Raw genomic sequence first — 21656 nt, forward strand, 5'->3', positions numbered from 1 at the left:
AGCACTTGTCATGAAGACAGACACTGAAATAAGAATAAAAACTAAATAATTAGTGAACCGATACAATCAAACAGCATTCCAACAATAATGTATTCTTCTTTAACAACCTTTCTAGGAATGTTTACATCAATAAAGAAAATATCTTCCAACAATGCCATCTAAACTCAGTTCCAGCACTACGTCTGATCAGATGGAAAGTGGATTAGCCACTTCTTTAGGAATTCGGCGATCAAAATGGAGCCTAACTTTCTAAACAAGCATCTGCACAGATCTAATGCGTAACTGGTTTGGGTTTAACAAACTCCCAGATTCATTACATCATTTTAGGCATAGCCACGTGCACTTCTCAAAGCACCTTAGATTCCAGATGCTACCAATATTGTTATTTAAGGAAGCTACAATAAGATCATTGGAGATTTAGCCATATGCTCTACTCCCTGTGCCTATTTCATTGCGTTCTCTAATGGAAATCAAATCTTCAACTAGCTGCAAGAAGTTATCCAAACGCCTTTATTGGAACATTTCGTACCTTTTCTGTATTAATCTTCACATCATTATACAGGTTAGATCCGGCACTTACCGAAATACCCCTTTACAACTGAAATGGGCGCCTACCTTGAGAAAATATAAGTAAACAGTGGAAAAATAACAGTGGTAGATAGAATGCAACATTTCTCTTTTATTAAAACTGTCCGGTAGGACAGTTGTATAAGGGTTGACCATCAAAAACTGCACGAAAAAGCGTAACGTTAAAAAACACCCAACTTTGACAATTTTTTTCTATTTTTCTATAAAAAATACTCCAAATCCTCCTTTATAACTGTAATTTTTTTGCAACCACCCAGATCTAATAGGTTTCGAGAAAAAAGTTGCCAAAAATGAGCAAAAACGGCTTTTTCAAAAAATGTTCTTGTTCTTGTTCTTCTTCTTCTTCTTGTTACCTTTTTTGTAAACAACGTAGCGCCTAAACGCGCGAACCGATTTTCATGAATGAGGTGTCATTCGATTCGGAATTTTATGTAGATGTGCCTTTTGGGGGTCTCGACGCTGTACATCGAATGGGAGAGGAGTTAGCCCCCTTTATGTAAGGCCCCCTCCAAAATTATTATTACTAATTACTCTGTAAATCTTGGCCCGATTTTGATAGAATTTGGTAGGATGATAGAGTTAGGGCTCCCCTACGTAACAATAAAGCGACGATCTGTTCTTACACTTGTTAAGGGGAAGTATAGCAATCGTTTCAAATTATCGACACGTGAACCGATTTTCATGAATGAAGTGTCATTCGATTCGAAATTTTGTACAGATTTGCACTTTAAAAGTCTCGACGCTATGCCTCATAAGGAGGGGAGTTTGCCTCACCCTAGTAAGGCCCTTTCTAAGACTATTATTACCAATATTTCTATAACGCTTAGTCTGATTTTGATAAAATTTAGCACGAAGAAGTGATTAAAGCTCCTCTACGTGGCTGTGAAATGCCATCGTGCTCTCAAACCTACTAAGATGAAGTACTGCAATCGTTAAAATTATCAATGAGTGAACCGATTTACATCAATGAATTGTCGTTCGATTCAAAATCTTTGCCTTTTAGGGAGAAGTACTGTAATCGCAGTTTATTTTTCTTGCTCTTCTTAAAAGGAAGTACTGAAATCGCAGTTTAATTTTGCTATTTACGTACAAATACCTTCCTATTTTATTCAAAACTCTTTCTCAAAAAAATTGTTATTGAGTATGGTTTGGGCACCGCAACTATAATCATTCTTTAAAAAGATCTCGCCAGTGGTAGTAACTCCGACTTAACACTTTTTCAGGTTATAATGATAGAATAGCTTATTCCAAATTTTAAAAAAATCTGTAAAGCAGACGTAACTTTGCAAAATAGACAAAAAGGAAAATCTATCCAAAAGGTACAAAAATCTCTTGTGTACCTTTTGGCGTTTAATCAACCCTTATACTTAACTTTTAAAACTGTAAGTTTTTGTTAAGGTTTGTATTCCATCTCAATTTTCAGCTCGGCACACAAATTTGCACATTAATTATATAAAATTTTCCCCCTTCACTATAAATACCCTAAAATCTTGAGAATAATCAGAAAAAATACCAATTAAAAAAATCTGCGCAATTCTAAAATGAAAGAAGACAATAAAAAGAACTTCAAAACTAATAAAAAGTGTCCCAGGAAAGAAATGCATAAAGAAAACAATTAAACAATGTAAAAAAATATTTCGCACTAAATTTTTCAATTAAAAATAACATCTATTAATCTAAAAGATTCATTGCCACAAACATTAATAAAAAGATTATAAGAAATATATTACAATGTTCTCCATTCTTTTCTATTCAATCGTAAGTCAGGAAATAGTAAAAAAATTCAGAAGTTTTCAAGCGCATTTTAATTTTGTTTAAATATAATATTAGTCGGAAAGGAATATACAATATAATCGTAAGAAGATTGTCAAAAATATTATTTGTAAAAAAAACAATAATCTTCTACGTGCATTAATTAAGACCAAGTCCGAAATTAAAATTAAGGAATAAAATAGAGAGATCACCTGTTGTCAAAGGTCCCTTCGACTGGATATCTGAACTGCTGGGAACAAGCACAATGACTACATCTCTGCGGTGGTGTAATTACAGGTTGATTTCTAGTCGGTTGGCCATAGAGGTAACGACATCTAAGCTCTAATTGTTCCCAGTACATCTTTTTCCTTTCATGGCTGAAAAGTATTTAAATATAAATGTCAATTGTTGGTAAACATCAATAGTATTTTTCAGTTACAGTTATGGCTTATTTTGAAATCAAAACATTGCAAAGAAACGATGTACATAGGATAGCCACTTCTATCAAAAACAATGTACCAGAGCCGGAACAGACAAAAGTCAAAAATATTTCAAAAAGGGACAAATGGATCCCACTTTAAGTCAAGCAGCCTAGTCTTATGAATTAGAACACCACAATTACAATTTCTCTAGTCTAAAATTCAAAATAAAGTAATATATACTAACCTTAATAACTGGTAAACTAGCATGCAACAAAAGATGCACACAAGTATTCCAATAACTGATAATCCAAACATTGCTCTCAGACATGAATATAAAGCACCATGTATTACTTCGCAATCTGGCGTTGAATTAAATACATAGTGTGCTCCTGCAAAAATAGTTTTACATATTATTAACATTATTGAATATATAGAGCACTTTTAAATTTTTAGAACACAAAATGTACAAATATTACAGCGACGTAGCAAGAAGAGAGATTTTTGAAAAATTAATAAACAAAAATAAAAAAATCTATTGGATAAACTTGTATGTTTGCTCAAATCGCAACTTCTTCTGCCAATTTTCTTTTACACTAAAAATTTTGTAACACTTGTAATGAGGTTGCATGTAATATACTTTAATAGGTTTAATAAAATTTTTTTTTTTTTTACAGATTCGAGACATTCTACTCAAAAAGGAGCAGGAAAGATGCTCTTCAGACGTCAGATTTTTGACCACTTCAAAATTTTGAAAATAGATTGTACTGGTTCCATCAAAACCAACATTACACAGGTACTTTTTCATTAAACTGTTCTTTTTTTTCATTCTAATCGGTTTCGGATTTCGTTTAAAATTCAGATATCTGTTTAAAAAGTGAAACTTCCATCTACAAAATTTCTGTTGCACACTACACTGCTTCAGAATTAATGAAAACAATATTGTTCAGCTTTGCAGAGCCAACAATTCATTTCATACGTTAAGTAAATTTTAAACCAACAATAATAATAAAAACTGCATACCTTCATCAGTTCTCTCCGATGCACTTTCAAGCAGCATTGAATAACAAGTGCAAGTTTGTGTTTTGGTAGTATATACACATTCTCTTAGTGATTGCAGCCTGCTCATATGAATTACAGTCGTAGTAACAGTAACTAACACGCATGTTGCTGCACAAATTAGGCAACAAACACCGCACAACTTTATCTGAAAAAAATTTAAAGCAATATTTACAATTGATTAATCACTAAACATAAGATTTGTGGAACACATTTTGCAAAAACGTTACACCGCTATCCTAAAAAAAAAAAGCCAAACTCTATGTTTAGAATTTGCTGAATTTTTAAATTAAAAATGTAGTTTTAAATTAAAAGTTTCATTTTCTTGCCTAACCCATCCAGTCTTGGAGTAAGTGAAGCGTTACTTCTTGTAATTATAAATAGTTACCAGTTTTAGGGAGGGTACAATCACACAAATAGAATTATACCTCAAATGACCAAAGGGTTTTACAAGGAAAATAAGGTGAACAAATGCTTACTGTTCTTATTGCAAGGGTGTTTTTGTCAAATTTCAGCATTCTAACTTAATTCTAAAGAGATTTCCAAGATGAACGTTTTATTAATATTATGAATGAAACTGGTTTGAAGATCTCTTCGGTAATCCGCTGGCATACAACTACCAGGGGTAAAGACTAGGGAAATCCTTAACTTTAGTGCTCTATATCAAAAATTCGACAAATATAGATGGACTCAAGAAGTCAAACTGATTTTGTCTACAAAACAATTCAATTAACTTTCTGTGTCTATACTATATACATAATAAGAAGTCAGGACATTGCCTACAAGATTCTCTCATAAATAGTAGATTATAACATTGATAATTACCAAAACAGCATAACGATTTTTTCTTCTCGCCAAACACATTATTCCTAATCCTGTGAGAAGCAACTGAAAGAGAAAAAGATAATCTGATAATTTTTAATGTTTAATTAGTTAAATAAAATATATAATACTTGGGTATTATAAAATATTAGCTTGGGCTAAAAATTATTAATTGAATGTGCTAATTAGTTCTAATTTTTGTCAATAGATAGAGCAGCACTTCAATATTTAGCATGAATTACTTTTTATTTTTATCACCAGATAGGGCAGGTACCATATATATACAATACCGCCATATTGTTAATTAAATTGGTCTGTGAATTAAAGGTGTAATTAGTTATTTGGCTGGATTTGAGATCATGTAGGAACTTAATTGTTTTCCAAATGTGTGTAGAATATTGAAGGTAAATGAGATTAACCATTTCTTTTTAAACATAATTTCAAAACATAATTTATTTTTTCCAACAGATAATGTGGAATAAACATAGAGAGTCCTACAATCATTTCAAATACTTATTGTTTACAATTTGAATTTTGTTAGTTTCAAAATACCTTCGGATATTTTAGGCAATAATAGAACTATAATACTTGATACTATCCGTTACAGCACACATGTAAATAGAAATCTAACTTTACGACTGACAAATTAATATCGATGAAAGTCAGAAACTGGTTGGTCAGAAATAAGGAAAACATGTGTGCTATAGAGGATAAAATGAACTATGTTTAATATAGCACTGTGTATCTCAACATATTTTCAATAAAACTGCAATGTTAATCTAAACATGGGTTTAGACAGTAGTTAACTGTTTCATGAAAATGGAATTCATTCAATGTGATAACACCAGCTGCTACTAAAGCGAAACATTTAATTAGTACAATCTTTACTAAACTATTCTTAAGCTTTATATTAATTACAAAAAAAAATATATTAAATTCAAGTACTGTTTTTGGAAAGAAAACAAAAAGTTTGATTTGAAACATTGTGATATCAAGAATTTAGTTCATTCACTTGGGTTTTCTAAAAGTAATAAATGAATGTTACGTTTTTTGCAGATGCTGTGTCCCACTCAAACCAATTAAGGGATTGCCTAAATCCTTGGATCTACTTTAAATATTCAACTTCCAAGTTCAAGCTTTAAAAGGTAAGTGGTGCATTTGGACTTAAACGAAATAGTAATTCTAATTTTGGTTATTTATCAATATTTTCTTGGAGGAGGTTATTTGTGGAACATATTTAAAATAATCAATACTCAAAGTTTACTTCCTTAGACAGTTATTATAACTGATTCTAAATGCAAAAAGGGTGCTGAAATCTTTTGATACTTTTATGAGAAAACAAATTAATAAAAATATCGCCTGATAATTGACAAACTAAAATAAACTTTTACAATTTTTTTTTCCTAAATCTGGTATTCTTTAAATCAGTGGTGAATTGGTGTATCTTTTCTTTTTTATCTAATAATTAGCATTTAAATTTCGTTAAGTGTATACTTTTACTTTAGGCATCCACACTCCAAATTCTTACGATGGTTCCAGAACGTTTTTATAATTTTTATCATCTGAGTGTAGGATTCTTTCACGGTTTTATTCTATTAGTTCAGTTCTACACATATTTCACTTTATAGCGCTTCTCTCCTCGCCCATCCGTACTATTGTCCAATTTAGTGTGGTATGGTTTTTGGATTGTTGGTTAATCAGGTTTCTCGTTTGATTTAATTCTGAGGTCTAAATCAGAACTTCTTTCTAGGCCTAGTAAGCGTCTCATTTAGATTAGATATTAGTTCAGTCGTATCCGAGACGTGTTTTAATTCGTAACCCTTGTAGAAAAACAGACTTCTACTCAAGAATTGGATGGATTTACCCTTCTACATTTCTTTCATGCTAAAAGAGATTATTGGGCACATTGGCTAGAATGAAATTTTGGTATTATAGTTTACAATTAAATCTAGCCCATCAATGACAACCTGAACAAGTTATTTTCCTTCATGGGAACAGCAATTCTAATTCCTTAATTGGCAAACGTCACTTTCAATCAATTTTTCTTAAGAACAATAATAATGTAATAATGCATACGTACCATAGAGGCGGGTATGTATGTGGGAATGGTTTCGAAGTAGTCTAACGATGACGTGTAGGATCTCAATATGAGATAAACTCCTAGGAACAGACCTCCAAGTAAAGAAGCTAATCCACCACAAACTGTACACAGGAATACATACTTCTTCAATCCTGTAAAGTACAGAAAAAACAAAAAAACAAAATAAATGGTTTACATCTTTTGGTAAATAGATTATAATTTCCTGAAAAATTAAATTTTCTGTTAATCAAATGTTTACAATAAGAGAAAATATGAAGTTAGATCAAGACTTTAAAAAATTTACTGAAGAATTTAATTTTGAAAAAGGAATCCAACGTGTTTTGAATTCTGCTTTTACAATTTATTTATTATTTTGACAAATATTCTGGGAGCTTTGAATTTTTCTCACAATATTTTTAAGTATGATATTGATGGATGAGTCATACGCTCCTGTTTAAAATTAAAACTAATCTAATCTAATCTAATCATTGGCGCTACAGCCCATTAAGGGCCTTGGCCTCCATCAACAAATCTCTCCACTCGGAACGATCCCCGACTTTCCTCCTCCACTGCCCAATACGGAGTCTTTGGAGGTCTGCCTCCACATCCTGCAGCCAGCGCAGCCTCGGGCGACCCCTTGGCCTTCTCCCTCCAGGATGTCCCTCATATATTTTGCGGGGCCATCTCTCCCTCTCCATCCGGCGCAGGTGACCCAACCACTGGAGCCTTCTCAATTTTACACATGAAACCAAGGTGTCCTCTCCGAACAGTTGGTATAGCTCCGTGTTTTTCCGAATCCGGAAAACCCCGTCTTCGCTCACTGGGCCGAATAGGCATCGTAGCACTTTCCTCTCCCAACAGTCCAATCTGGCTTCCTCTGCCACTGTCAGGGTCCAAGTCTCCGACCCGTACATCACTACAGGTCTAATCACTGTTTTGTATATGGTGATCTTGGCCTTCCTGGAAACATCTTTTTTCCGGAGCGTTCTTTTCAGAGCACCCAGGCACTTGTTTCCTGCCGTCAGTCTGCTCCTAATGTCCTGGCCTACCTCATTCTTGGATGTGAGGGTAGTTCCAAGATACTTGAAAGCCCCCACTCCTTCGAAACGGTGTTGCCCGACCTCGAGGTCGCAGAGCCTTCTTCCGTTTCTTGTGGTCACCATATACTTAGTTTTTTCTTCATGGACCCGCAGTCCACACATAGCCGTACCCTCCTCCAGTTCGAAGGGGTAACTGTTGCATGCAGTTACTTGGGGAGTAGCGCCCCCACGGGTCACCACAGCACAGTACACCATGCACAATCACTAGAACAGTACACTAACACAGACACTACAAACACTTAACACAAATCAGTAAGGCATATACAGTACACAACTCAGGGCTACCGTCCCTGGAAACCCCCCCCCCCTCCCTTTTGGGGGACATGTCTGGATGCCCCAAGGAGGCAGCCCCTCCACCAGACTAGGACGCTGTGGGCTAATCCCCCACACGTTCCGAAATTAATTGATTACGAATACATCAACAAAGTAAAATTAAAACACTTGTTATTTTTCATTTTTACTAAACATTCTGGACTTTTCTTTTTTAGTAATTATGCAAACAGAAGGTGGGTAACTTCACAATATACTAATGTTTTTCTATGCTTATCATGATCCATTACAAATCCATTTCAGGGAAGGGATTAGCTATGAGGTTAGCATACTGGACTCCCACGCGGAGGTCCCGGGTTCGAATCCAGCAGCTGACCCTTCTTAGATTTTCTCTTCCTAGGAGCTTCTTACAGCTCACTGTCCGGTGATGGACAGTGTTGTCTGTAACGAGAGAACACTGTCCAGAGGCCGGCAGTGCACTGGAAAAAGCTCCGGGCGCTAATAACCTCAGCTGTTGATGCGCAAAAAAAAAAAAAAAATCCATTTCGTACTGACTTCTAAAATCTTTTTTAGAGCATAATCGTAACTGTTTTAACTTCGAATTAAAAAAAAAAATATGGTTGTCTTCCAAATCTCAGTATGAGACAAGTTCTCAACGTGGAAATGGGTAAAAATAAGGTTCCAAAATTGGTATCTGATTTCTTTGGTCTGTCACATTTTCTGTTAAAATCGTTTATGGGCGTTCTGATAAAGAAAGGTTTTGTTTTTTCTGCGCTGCAATTTTCTGTATGATTTTACCATAACTAGTCGATTGTTCTGCACATCTTAACTCTCTATTAGCAGGTAGAAATTGAAATCAAGTATCTAGCTAGAGGCATGCAATTTTTAAAGCATTATTAGAGTAATTTTTTTCTATATCTTCAGATATTTAATTCTACTGGTTGCACTTTCCATATTGATGCTTGTCCGCCATTAATGCAACTTCTCCCTGATTCATTCAAAACCAACTCTAATTCACTCGGCTAAATGCTTTATCCTTCGGTGGGGGAAAAAAAATCCCTTCTCAGTAACTTGATAAAGCTTCAACAAGTGCCGCCCTTGCCATGCTAGTTATCCTCTAACTAGATGTACGAGGGTCGTTTGAAAAGTCCGTGCAAAGTCAGAGAGATAGCACCACTGGCGCGTATCGAGGTTATGTTTAGTTAGTAGCATCTCTTGGAAGAACACACACCAAGTTTCAGCCAGATCGGTCTATTTCTTTGTGTTTGGCATTCGTTTGAATCGAGGAAGTCGAGTGATTTTCAAAAAATGGACGAAAAAGAATTTCGTGTGTTGATTAAACACTACTTTATGAATGGCAAAACGCCTCAGGAGACTAAAGAGAAGCTTGATAAACATTATGGTGACTCTGCACCTTCGATTAGAACAGTTTATAAGTGGTTTCAAAATTTTCGGAGTGGCCATATGGGCACAAGTGACGCTGAACGTTCTGGACGCCCTGTTGAGGTTACTACTCCAGAAATCATTGATAAAATCCATGATATGGTGATGGATGACAGAAGAGTGAAGGTGCGTGAGATTGCTAGTGCTGTGGGCATCTCGAATGAACGGGTACATAATATTTGGACATGACAAAGCTATCCGCAAGATGGGTGCCGCGATTGCTCACACTTTGACCAAAAACGAAATCGTGTGAAGTGTTGCAAGGACGGTTTGCAGCTGTTCCAGAAGAATCCGCAGGACTTTAAGCATCATTTCGTCACTGTGGATGAAACATGGATACATCACTACACTCCTGAGACCAAAGAACAATCTAAACAATGGGTTACCAAGGGGGAATCTGCGCCAAAAAAAAGGCGAAGACCGTTCCTTCGGCCGGAAAGATTATGGCAACTGTCTTTTGGGATTCGCAAGGAATAATCCTCATCGACTATCTGGAAAAGGGTAAAACTATTACAGGTGCATATTATTCATCGTTATTGGACCGTTTGAAAACCGAGCTGCAAGAAAAACGCCCACGATTGGCCCACAAAAAAGTCCTTTTCCATCACGACAACGCACCAGCTCACACCTCAGCAGTTGTGGTCGCAAAATTAATGGAAATAGGGTTCCAAATCGTTTCACATCCCCCCCTATTCACCCAGACTTGGCTCCCTCCGACTACTATTTGTTCCCCAATATGAAGAAATGGCTGGCGGGAAAAAGATTTTATTCAAACGAGGAGGTGATTGCAGAAACGAATGGCTATTTTTCAGACTTGGACAAATCCTATTATTCGGAAGGGATCAACAAACTAGAGCAGCGTTGGACGAAGTGTATAAGCCTAAAAGGAGACTATGTTGAAAAATATAAAAGGTTTACCCCAAAAAATTAAGTAGCTTTTATTTTTGCACGGACTTTTCAAACGACCCTCGTAGTCTCGTAAAAACTTTCAATATTTTTCCACATCTTGGGAGGGTTCGAATTTGCTTGTTCATTATCAAGATAAATACTTTTAATTCTTTTCGTTAATTCAGGCTGTAACTAAACTATTTTTGGCCTTAACAGAACTTTTACATTAGTCAACCATTTTTTTTTTACTGTGACGCTTACTATCACAATAATGGTGCAAATCATAGTTTTATACTATAAGAAAAAAATTGAGAACATATTTATTTAAATTTTACACAAAAGAATTATTTTCTACTTTATGTAATAGTTTTTAATAATTCCGTTACTTTTAATTAAAACAAAAATATAAATTGAGAAACAGGTTTAAAATAATTGCAACTCCAGCTCCTTTTATGACAGGTTTAATATGTAAGGCAATGTTTAAAGTTAGTTTAAAAAAAAATAAATAAATAGAATAAGGAAAGGAAAATGCACTTACTTGGCCTTACAGGTGCAAGACTTTGATGTGTTGGCATTCGATATTCAACAAATTGCATTACTGGATATCCTTCCATTATTTTTTATTTTGTAAATTAATTTATTAAAAAAATTATTTATTCACTAATAAATTATTGTATTAGGCAAGAGAAGGAAACATAATTTAATAATAAAATGTAGAAAACTTGGAACTATTATTAAAAGTTCAATCTTAATGTCATAAACATATGCTTTTTATTTAAAAAATAGGGACGGATATTTCTTTATAGGATGGACTGGATTGATTAACACAGAAATAAATATTGTTGGGATTAACTCTTATCTTTAGTTTTACTTTAAATTCAAATTATAAAAAAATGAAATTCTCGTTAATGTTGTACAAAAAATTGTATACTATCTTTCAAGGCCTGTTTTTTGTTTATAAAAGAGACTGAGGTAGATCTGTACTTTAAATGAACTATTTAAGCTAAACTATATTAAAAAATAAATACTATTAGAAAAATTTTAGGCTATTAAAAAAGCAAATGTTCCAGTACTTATCAGTTTATCAAAGCGTGTCTTCAGTTTGTTTCTCACAAACTTTTTTTCACTGGAATTAACTGTTTTGAGATACAAATAACTTAAACTTTTTAAACTAACAATCCGATCTCACAATCACATCACATTTAATTTTATTAGATACCGTATTCTATATTGACTTTGTCGCGTAATATAATTGAGGAACTTAAAATCTCCACTCATATTAGAAACAAGATATAGTGCCATCGATTACCCCTCACTTGATGGCTAATATTTTGACTACAAAATGGATATAAATAATACAGAAACCATATTTGAAAAATAAAACTTTACGATATTTAAGGTAGTTAACTGTACAAAAAAGACGAGGGTTCTTTTACGGGGTAGTATCTCAAGTATGGGACATCCTCCCACCCCTCTGGGGACGGGGATCGATCTTTAGTTAGGGTCTTGTCCTTCAGAGTGCTCTCTTGGACTATATCTAATCAGAATATACCACCCACATTTTAATTTCACTATAGCAACAAGTACTTGGACTAGGCAATGAACTTATTTATCGTTAACAAAATATTATTAAATTGATAGAGATAATGAAATCGTAGTAACATTACAAAAGGGCCCATAAACGGTAATGAGTGAACCCTTTCAAATTAGTTTCAATTTATTAAAGGGACTTTTATTGTAATTGAATTATCTTTACTTGAACAAAAGACATATTTCTAATTCTTCAGCTAGTTGCGAAAGGGATCAGCGGACTCCTATGGTCCCAAAATTTATAACTCCAGTGGTATTATTGAAGAATGCCCCTCTCTTTATTAGCAATGTATGTCGCTGGGAGGATTAGGCACCTCCTAGATCTTTCTGGAGAGGCTTGACAAAAAAAACTTGCGCAACCTTTACAGAATGGAAGACAATCTAAAGAAGACTATTGTCTTAGTCACTGGACTTTGCCTCAATTGAATTGTCTCGTTACTTAGACCAACCCCCTTTCTATCAGAACTACAGAAGCTCCTAGAAAAAGGAACAAATCTAAGGGATAGAAGGCCTGGATTTGAACTCAGGTTCTAGGTATTCAGAAATTCCTTGTCGCAAAGAAGGGCAAAGCTCCAGGTTCCCTACCCAGGGTTGCTCCGATTGTTGAATAACAATTAGACAGTCCTAAAAGCATGATCTTTTTAAGATCAGATCATAAAAATTTGGCATTTTTACACTCTTAAAGTGGTAAGAGAAATTTATAAGGGGGATAATCTTAATTTAAACTCGAAAATCTCATGAACGCAATAAGGGAAGAGATTAGCTTTGCGGTTAGCGTATTGGATTCCCACGCGGGAGGTCCTGGGTTCGAATCCAGCTGCTGACTCTTAGATTTTCTCTTCCTAGGAGCTACTTACAGCCCATTGTCTGGTGATGGACAGTGTAACGAGAGAACACTGTCCGGAGGCCGGCAGAGCACTGTAAAAAAGCTCCGGGCGCCAATAACCCTAGATATTGACGCGACTTAAATCATTAAAATAATAATAATAATAATAATTGAATTTGAGAAAAGAAAAAGACAATAATCATTTAAATTAGGTTTAATAATAGGAAATTGGTTACAGAATAACTCAGCTGCAGTTAGTAAATTATGGGAGGGATTAATGCACTTAATAGAGCCAACTAATGAGTGGGAGTCATTTTAGACAATTTTTTTTTTATAATTTAGATATCAAAACTGCAATAGGTTTTGTTCAATGCATACCTACATTATCTGCAGTTTACTGTCACCTTGTATAGCGGAACGATGTATACTTCCAAAAATCAATCATCTGATGATCAAACAAAACCATAAAATATAATCTCGCCGAAAATGATCAATTAAAAGCAACCAGAATTACTAGTGATGATCTCGAAAATAAAGCAATTCTCGTTAATTTATGAAAAATCTGTTTACATCTTTAAACACTACGTTGTTATAAATGCTCTTGTAATAATAATAATAATAATAACAGTAACAGGGAAGGGATTAGCTATGAGGTTAGCATACTGGACTCCCACGCGGAGGTCCCGGGTTCGAATCCAGCAGCTGACCCTTAGATTTTCTCTTCCTAGGAGCTTCTTACAGCTCACTGTCCGGTGATGGACAGTGTTGTCTGTAACGAGAGAACACTGTCCGGAGGCCGGCAGTGCACTGGAAAAAGCTCCGGGCGCTAATAACCTCAGCTGTTGATGCGCCAAAAAAAAAAAAAAAAAAAAAAAAAAAAAAAAAAAAAAAAAAAAAAAAATAACAGTAACAATAATAATAATAGTAATAATAATAACAATAATAAATAATACGTTGTTTAAAAAAAAAAAAATTAAAACGCCTTTTTTGTCTATTTTTGCCAACGGTATTCTCCAAATTTGGATTGTTCACTTTGTTGCGGTTAAATTACTCAATTAAACAAGGATAATAGCGGAAATGATGAAAAACTGGGAAATTTTAGCTTTAATAGAAAAGGAAAAACAAAATTGTTAAAAAGTAATCTTTAGATTTTTATTTGTTATTTACTTTCCAGTAAAGTTAGAAAGCAGTTTCAAGATTAAATGATCTAAACTGATGCACAAACTCTGTATGTTTGTTAATTCCTTGTAAGTTTGTAGTTTAAATTGGTTGACTGTTAAATTGCCTTCTTCTTTTTTTGTTAATTCCTTCAAAGGAAACCTCTTCAAATTGATGTTCTCCAATTTATCAATTGAAGTGAAGAGTTTAAACCAAATTACATTTAAATGTCATTATTATAGGTAATTGACATCAATCCTAATGTAGACTTTCCGTGCGATTAATAAAAATCGAATTAGACACAGCTTAAAATGCGTTCAATTTAGTCAGTGGTATTCTAAGAAAGTGATATTAGTTAGGGAGGACTTAGTTACGGATGCAGATGTTATATAAGCAGAGCCAATAGTAGCTAGTCCTTTTAAGTACAGTTGTCTGGGTAGAAATTAACCCGGATCTGTGACAAGCAGCTGTAATTCCGACAGAACAAATTTTCTGTTATTTTAATATTTTGTTAATATTCAGTTATTATTATTTTTTTTAATTTTAAACACTTCTGTCGCTCCTGATCAAGTCGCCTCTCTACTAAATCCACACATTAGCAGTGGAAAGCATTTCTGCCACGGATCGGGTGAACAATTTTAAGAATAAAACTGAATTTGAAATTTTTAATCTTACCGCTAATACATATTTAACTTGCTAATCTTTAATAATAATTACTGTGACAAATATGATTAATCTTCGTGTGTTTATTGCTATTTTGTTCCCTTAATGAGTAAATATGTTCACTTTTAATCTGTACTAATATTTATCTGAAGGCGCTTCGCTTGAAACCATAATTTCTTTATTCTTTCACTTTTGTGTACATATGTAATTAGGTTATTATTTGTAAATAAATACCACCATTGAATAGTTTGAACCATCCGTATAAAATAATTTTTTTACTTTCCACCAGATCAGAAGTAACCGGAAATGCGAATATCTTGGTCTTTTCTTTTTAGTTTTTCTTTGTTTCGAAACTTCTTGAAACCTGATACACTAACGAATCGAATTTCTGTGGTTTGAAGTCTTCCTTACGGGGGAATGGGGGGGGGTTTGAGTTAGTGACTGAAGCGCATTTTCAATTAATTGAATTGAAATAGTTTATTTACTGTTTAAATTAGAATACAAATACAAATTATACAAAGGAGGTTTCAGGCTGAAGTGCTTACGAGGTGTAGATATTAAATAACGAGACCGACATCTGTGCAGCGTAAAGCCTTCTCTTTCCGATTGCAGCGTCTCACATGTTTGTATAGAAATCTCTCTGACCGGAACCGTCGTTTGTGTAAGTTGGTGTTAGTTTCGTTTTGCCGAAAACATGATACTACACATGTAGTAGAGCAACGAATTGTCGTGAAATTTCACATGAAACTGGGTAAAACCGCTACTGAAACTTATCTTTTATTAAAAGAAGTTTATGGCGATGAATGTTAATCACGTGCGCAAGTTTTTGAGTGGTTCAAGCGTTTCCAAGATGGCCGAGAATACGTCGGAGTAGATGACGGCCCGGGTTTGCCCTACCACGTCCAAAACGGATGAAAATATCGATTATAATTAATCAACATTACTACCGTGAGGTGCTTGCTCAACTCCTGAGAAAGAGTAAGGAAAAAACGACCCGATTTGTGGAAGAACAAATCACGGGGTTTTCCATCAAGACAACGCGCCGGGCTCACACTGCATTGTCTGTCAAGACGTTTCTAGCCAAGTACAACAACCCAGTTTTAGGCCATCCGCCTTATTCGCCTGACCATATGACTTTTATCTGTTCCCCAAAGTTTAAATCTGCATTAAAAGGAACACGATTTCAGCCCTTTGAAGCTGTGAAAGAAAAAGCGGCACGCGACATGCAGGAGCTCACAGAAAAAGTCTTCCAGTACTGTTTCGAACAATGGTAAATTCGCATGGAGCGTTGTAGGGATAGGGGAGGGGTGTATATTGAAGGTGATAATAACTAAATATGTATAAATTTAAAATAAAATGTTTTATAGCAATAGTCTCGTTATTTAATAGCCACACCTCGTGTATACGCTCCATAACTTTAATATTTACATTGGTAAATCTGACAAACTTAATACTAAGGCAAAAAACCTTACTACATTGAAATGAAACCTCCTTTGTATAATTTGTATTTGTATTCTATTTTAAACTGTAAAATTATTTCATTTCAATTAATAATTATTGTAATTTATACTAAACATAATTTTGTACTTTACATATTTTTATTTACTTCTTTATTTTTTGTTGAGAGTAAACTACTGAGGTTATTGCCGGCTGTGACTTGAAGTGAAGTGATGATAATTAAATTTATAATTGGAATTCAGAGTACGGAGCTCTCAAACGATTCCCTTACAGTTCTGCTTAGTAAAAGAAAAGTAGGCGATTACTTTACTTCTTAATTTTTCAGCGAGAATACAGATTACGGAATCTCGTGTTCCTAACAAGTGTTTTTTATTTAATTAGAGAATTAATTACAGTAAGAGGAAATCATAAAAACCGATATGTTTTAGCATCTGCAACTGAAATAAACTGTACGCTATCAGCACAGAACGGTCACCGAAGAGTTCATAAAAACCGCAGGTTCACAACATTATAACAGCTATAATTTAAAAAAAAAAAAATTCTTTGGCTAACGTTTTTTAGTAAGATGTCCTTCGATAGATGATTGAGCTCTATGATGTTCTGCATGCCTAGGACAAGCAGCTGGTCTTGGCGGTAATTCCGGCGGTGGTACGTCTTCATCGTCTAACTTTCTACGTCCGGTGCCTACCGTGCCCAAGATTTGGCCACTACAACGTTGGTCTTCACACTCCATTACCTCGCTATATCCCTGCGCAGACTAATGGCCACCTCTCCGCCTCCTCCTGCCCATTCCACCTGTAAACCGATATTACATTACCTTCAAATTATCTAAAATAAAATATATATAGAGGGTGTTCATTTTAAGACGGCTTAAATGCATTTCATGCTTACAACGGTTAATCTGAGCAAAAAATACCTCCTCAGGTACAGAGAGCAGTTGATAACCTCCTGGCTAATCTGGCTTGCGAGCCAGAGGAGGTACCGTTGAAGCCACAGTACATGCTTCACTAGTTGAGTAAAGTGCATTATATGATAAATTAAGGAATAAGTTTTATCCTTTACATGAAAGATATTGATCACTTAAATATGTGGCAGGAGGTTTCCAATTTTTTTGGTAATTAAACGCAACCCTCCCAAAATTACCAAATAATTATTAAACCTTCTTGTTTGTAACAGATGTAAAATTAATTTTTAGCCATTTTGTGTATGCTTGAGAACATCTAAAGCTCTTAACAATTGATTTTTCTTAGAAAAATCACTCGGAAAACGACTTATTTCCCGATATTAAGGAAAATACTAGCTTTACAGCCATGGCAATATGTTTAGTAGAAAGGGGATGAAAAAATACATAGAAATGACCTATCGCGTGCTCTTCTTTCTCTTTGATAACAAGTTCAAAAATTGAAATATGATTAATAAATGCCAGATTTTGAAATGGTCTAGCACCTTTATTTTTGAAGATATCGAATTGCTGTTTTCGGTTTCTTTCATAACTTTTTATACTCTTTAAAACTGTGTATATGAAAATGGGGGTCAACTGCAAACCCTCACTTTTGGTCGCGCGTCAGCCGCTTATGCGGGCAGGAATCTAAAATCAAGTCACATATTCCGAAACTAGAGGTGCCATTTTTTGCTCAGATTAACCGTTTAAGCATGAAATACATTTGATCCGTCTTAAAATGAACACCCTGTATATATAAAAAAAAAGATGTATGGAAGCAAGTAAGACTAGAATTATCAAATTAGAAACCTTATAATCTAACTCTTCACAATGTCTGAACACCAGTCACTTTCAACAACAGAAAATAAAAATATTATTTTACGGCGGAAGAACCGGCGAAGTGAATTATAAATCAAGGCAGGTGTTAAAGTGTGCGTAAAATTCTTCTATAAATAATTACATATAGTACTTAGGTAATTTGCATAGAATATTTAATATTCATGGCGTAAAGTAGAGTGAAATTCATTTACATTTTTGTTCTTTATAATAAATAAATATTATTATACAGCTTTGCATTATAATATTTACATCAACTAGGTGAGTTTTGTAACCCTCTTACGAAGAAAATTAAATTACATTTATACAGGGTGAACCAGTAAGTATTGTCAATAGGCCTACTGCGTGTAGTACATCTAAAGTGGAGTTCAATGTCGTATTGGCCAACTTCATATTTTCCTCTGTTCTTGAGTAACGTCACTTTAAAGTTTTTTTCTAAAATCATTACTTTTTTCCAATAAAAATGTTATTACTCAGAAAGTTTTAGTCCGAATTCGATTCTGATGACACGGTTAGAAAGACAGATAAATTTCCTAAAAATTGACACCATTTTGAAGCATAAATTGTTCTCCAAACTGCCTTAATCTTCCACCGGAACCTAAGAAAATAAAAGTAATCGAAATTTTTAAGAAAACTCATTAGGCTCTTATGCGATCATTTTCAGACCTAGGTGCTGGCACTTTTTACAAAAGTTTCCTTGTCTAATGGGCTTTCAAACGGTATATCATTTTCCAGGATTCCTTTTATCTTCGTACGAGAAATTACGTTTGTTTTACAAGAAAACGTGTTCACGAGCATACAGCAGTGATATTGTATTGTGTTGATTAATTCATTAAACTCTTGTGGATGGAGCTGTAGTCAATTTTTAAAGTAGATTGTCTAAAAATAAGGTAGTCTAAGGTTACTTATCACCAAGGAACGGATTTTTATGTATTTAAAAATGCCAAATATTTAATTAAAATATGCATTTATTTTCGTCAATTACGTGGAAAATATGTGATTTTCTTAAAATATTTTCTGGAATATTTAAGTAAAATGGACATTTTTTTTTATGAAAATGGAATTTTTTTTTGGGGGGGGCAAGTTATAATTATTTATTCAAGAAAAGAACATTTTTACAATTTATAATAATTTATTAGGAACAAAATAATTTGTTTTTACAAGTTATAATGATTTATACAACAAAGAACATTTTTACTATTTATAAAAAGATGTGTTAAATTTTCAATTTTGAAAACTTCCTCTTCGAAATTGTTTGCAACCACATGAAATTTCAAATGTTGGAACGTAAAGTGCAAGAAATACGCAATTGTCAGAAATGAATGCAAGGTCGTTCCTTAAATTAGGTTTCTCGAACAATGACTTGGCTGTATTTATCGCTACTGCTTCGTCTTCGAGATGTGAAAGGACATTCTTGATTTTATTGTAGTTTTCATAGTAATACTGAGCTGCTTCCAGCCAAGTACCCCATCTTGTCAATATTGGTTCTGGTGGAAGGCACAAGTCTGGATAGAGATCTTTTAGCATTTTAATGCGACTTGGTACTTTTAAAAACACTTTTTTAACCGAGGAGATTAAGGAATCTACGTCACTGAACAAAGATCGGACAGTTTCTGCTACTCGATGCAAGGCATGAGCAATACACGTCACATGAATTATCTTAGGATAAAATACCTGAATAGATTGCCCAGCCTTGACCATGTTGGGGGCAGCATCAGAGAGAAACAAAAGAACTTTTTCGTTCTTCAAAGAACTAACAAGTGCCCGTCACTGTTTAGCAGCATTCTGTGTAAATTACAATAACCATTGTACCCACTGTCATTCACAGCCCTACAGTTTGTGGTTCACAGTTCCTGTCAACCACCTTCCAATTATGAAAATATGCCCAAAATGAAAAATATGAAAAAATATGTACATATTTTGATTAAATATGTAGAAATATTTATTTAGTTTAATCAAATATGTATAAATATGCGATAACATCCAAATATGTGGAAATATGTGAAATAAAAGTAGACTCAAACGGCTTAAAAAGTGTCAGTATGAATACTTCTAGTTGAAAAACGTCTGTAAATTGCCTAGAAAAAAATATGTAAATACATACGAATCCGTTCCCTAGTTATCACACATAAAAAAAAAAAAATCTAAACTGAAATATTTGACAAAATGTTAGAAAATATTTTAAACAAGTGCTATTTTTATAATCGAAGGCTAATTTGCTTAGTTTCAAAATCTAACATTTTGTCAAATATTTCAGTTTATATTTGTTCTTCTTTTTTTTTTATGTGCAATAAGTAACCTTAGACTACCTTATTTTAAGACAAACTACTTTAAAAATTGACTACTGGTCCATCTAAAAGAGTTTTCAATGAATTAAACAACTTGATAACTAACACTCTTGAGCGCTCGTGAGCACATTTTCTTGCAAAACAAACGCAATTTCTCGTACGAAGATAAAAGGAATCCTGGAAAATGATACACCGTTAGAAAGCCCATTAAACAAGGAAACTTTTACAAAAAGTGCCAGCACCTAGGTCTGATAATGATCACATAATTTATCTGTCTTTCTAACCGTGTCATCAGAATCGAATTCGGACTAAAACTTTCTGAGTAATAACATTTTTATTGGGGAAAAAGTAATGATTTTAGAAAAAAACTTTAAAGTGACGTCACTCAAGAACAGAGGAAAATATGAAGTTGACCAATACGTCATTGAACTCCACTTTAGATGTACTACACGCAGTAGGCCTATGGACAATATTTACTGGTTCACACTGTATAGAAGCAGCAATTCTTCAGAATTAGAATACGTTAATTTTATTTGCGAAAAGATCGCATCAGTTTTGGCTTAATTCAATTTCCACAGGAAATGTCTGTTTTTTAAGTTTGTTCATGATAAGAAGGAAACCGGAAGTTATGAGATAATGAAAAAATAAAATAAAATGGTGAATTAAATTAGCCAGTTAAAAAGTCATAGGAAATACAAAATAAATTGCAAATTCATTTCCTGTTAAAGATATTAAATAAAAACTATCGTTTTAGCTGTGAAATGTTTTGTGGTAAAATATGGCGCGAAAACGACTTTCTCTAACCGCAATTCTTGTGATTAAATTTTCTTAAGACTTGGAATGTTTACAGAAAAATTGGCAGAAAGAACAAAAATTTTTTTTTTTAAATGGTACTATTTCTCAATCGATATCGTTCGAATTTTGACTTTTACTTATACGAGGTGTGTTCAAAAAGTAACGGGAATTTTCGTTTTTTGAAAAAAATATTTATTTATTCATCTACATTAATATTGTCGCCTTCAAAGTAGTCCCCTTCGCATACAATACACTTGTGCCAGCGCTTTTTCCAATCCTCGAAACACTTCTGAAACTCGATCTTTGTGATAGCTTTCAGCTCTTTCAGCGATTCGCTTTTAATGTCATCTATGCTTGTAAAACGACGGCCTTTTAATGTTCTCTTTATGTTTGGAAATAGAAAAAAGTCACATGGAGCCATGTCTGGCGAATATGGAGGCTGGGGCATCGTTAAAGTTTTGTTTTTGGCCAAAAATTCACGAACAAGCAATGAAGTGTGAGCAGGTGCATTATCGTGGTGAAAAATCCATGAATTGTTTTGCCACAAATCCGGGCGTTTTTTTCGGATTGCTTCACGCAAACGGCGTTGAACTTGTAGGTAGTACTCCTTATTGATTGTTTGACCTTGTGGCAAGAATTCATGATGCACTATGCCATTAAAATCGAAGAACACAGTGAGC

General features: G+C 34.1%; 2 protein-coding genes across 13 annotated transcripts in view; one reads left to right on the top strand and one right to left on the bottom strand.

Moving 5' to 3' along the window:
- The window catches only part of LOC141454637 (chymotrypsin-2-like), a 105295-nt gene that overhangs the window by 40461 nt on the left and 43178 nt on the right, over nt 1-21656 (top strand). For 9 of the 10 annotated variants that reach the window (XR_012458847.1, XR_012458848.1, XR_012458846.1 and 6 more), the window contains 2 exons: nt 3437-3555; nt 5697-5785. The gene's annotated coding sequence lies outside the window, so the exon portion shown is untranslated. Of the gene's footprint in view, nt 1-3436; nt 3556-4936; nt 5045-5696; nt 5786-21656 lie in introns of those variants that run through there. The other variant, XR_012458853.1, reaches the window with a different exon arrangement.
- LOC141454634 (uncharacterized) overlaps nt 1-21656 on the bottom strand; it is a 66822-nt gene that overhangs the window by 5678 nt on the left and 39488 nt on the right. For 2 of the 3 annotated variants that reach the window (XM_074129086.1, XM_074129083.1), the window contains exons 2-7: nt 16669-16911; nt 6721-6872; nt 4644-4706; nt 3783-3966; nt 3007-3151; nt 2553-2717 (exon numbers count right to left, since the gene is read on the bottom strand). In XM_074129086.1, the coding sequence (XP_073985187.1) occupies nt 2553-2717; nt 3007-3151; nt 3783-3966; nt 4644-4706; nt 6721-6872; nt 16669-16849 (890 nt within the window). In that variant the 5' untranslated portion in view covers nt 16850-16911. Of the gene's footprint in view, nt 1-2552; nt 2718-3006; nt 3152-3782; nt 3967-4643; nt 4707-6720; nt 6873-10959; nt 11907-16668; nt 16912-21656 lie in introns of those variants that run through there. The other variant, XM_074129085.1, reaches the window with a different exon arrangement.

This window comes from Rhodnius prolixus, unplaced genomic scaffold, assembly GCF_049639745.1.
Source record: "Rhodnius prolixus isolate KJV_2025 unplaced genomic scaffold, Rpr scaffold_9, whole genome shotgun sequence".
Lineage (NCBI taxonomy): Eukaryota > Metazoa > Arthropoda > Insecta > Hemiptera > Reduviidae > Rhodnius > Rhodnius prolixus.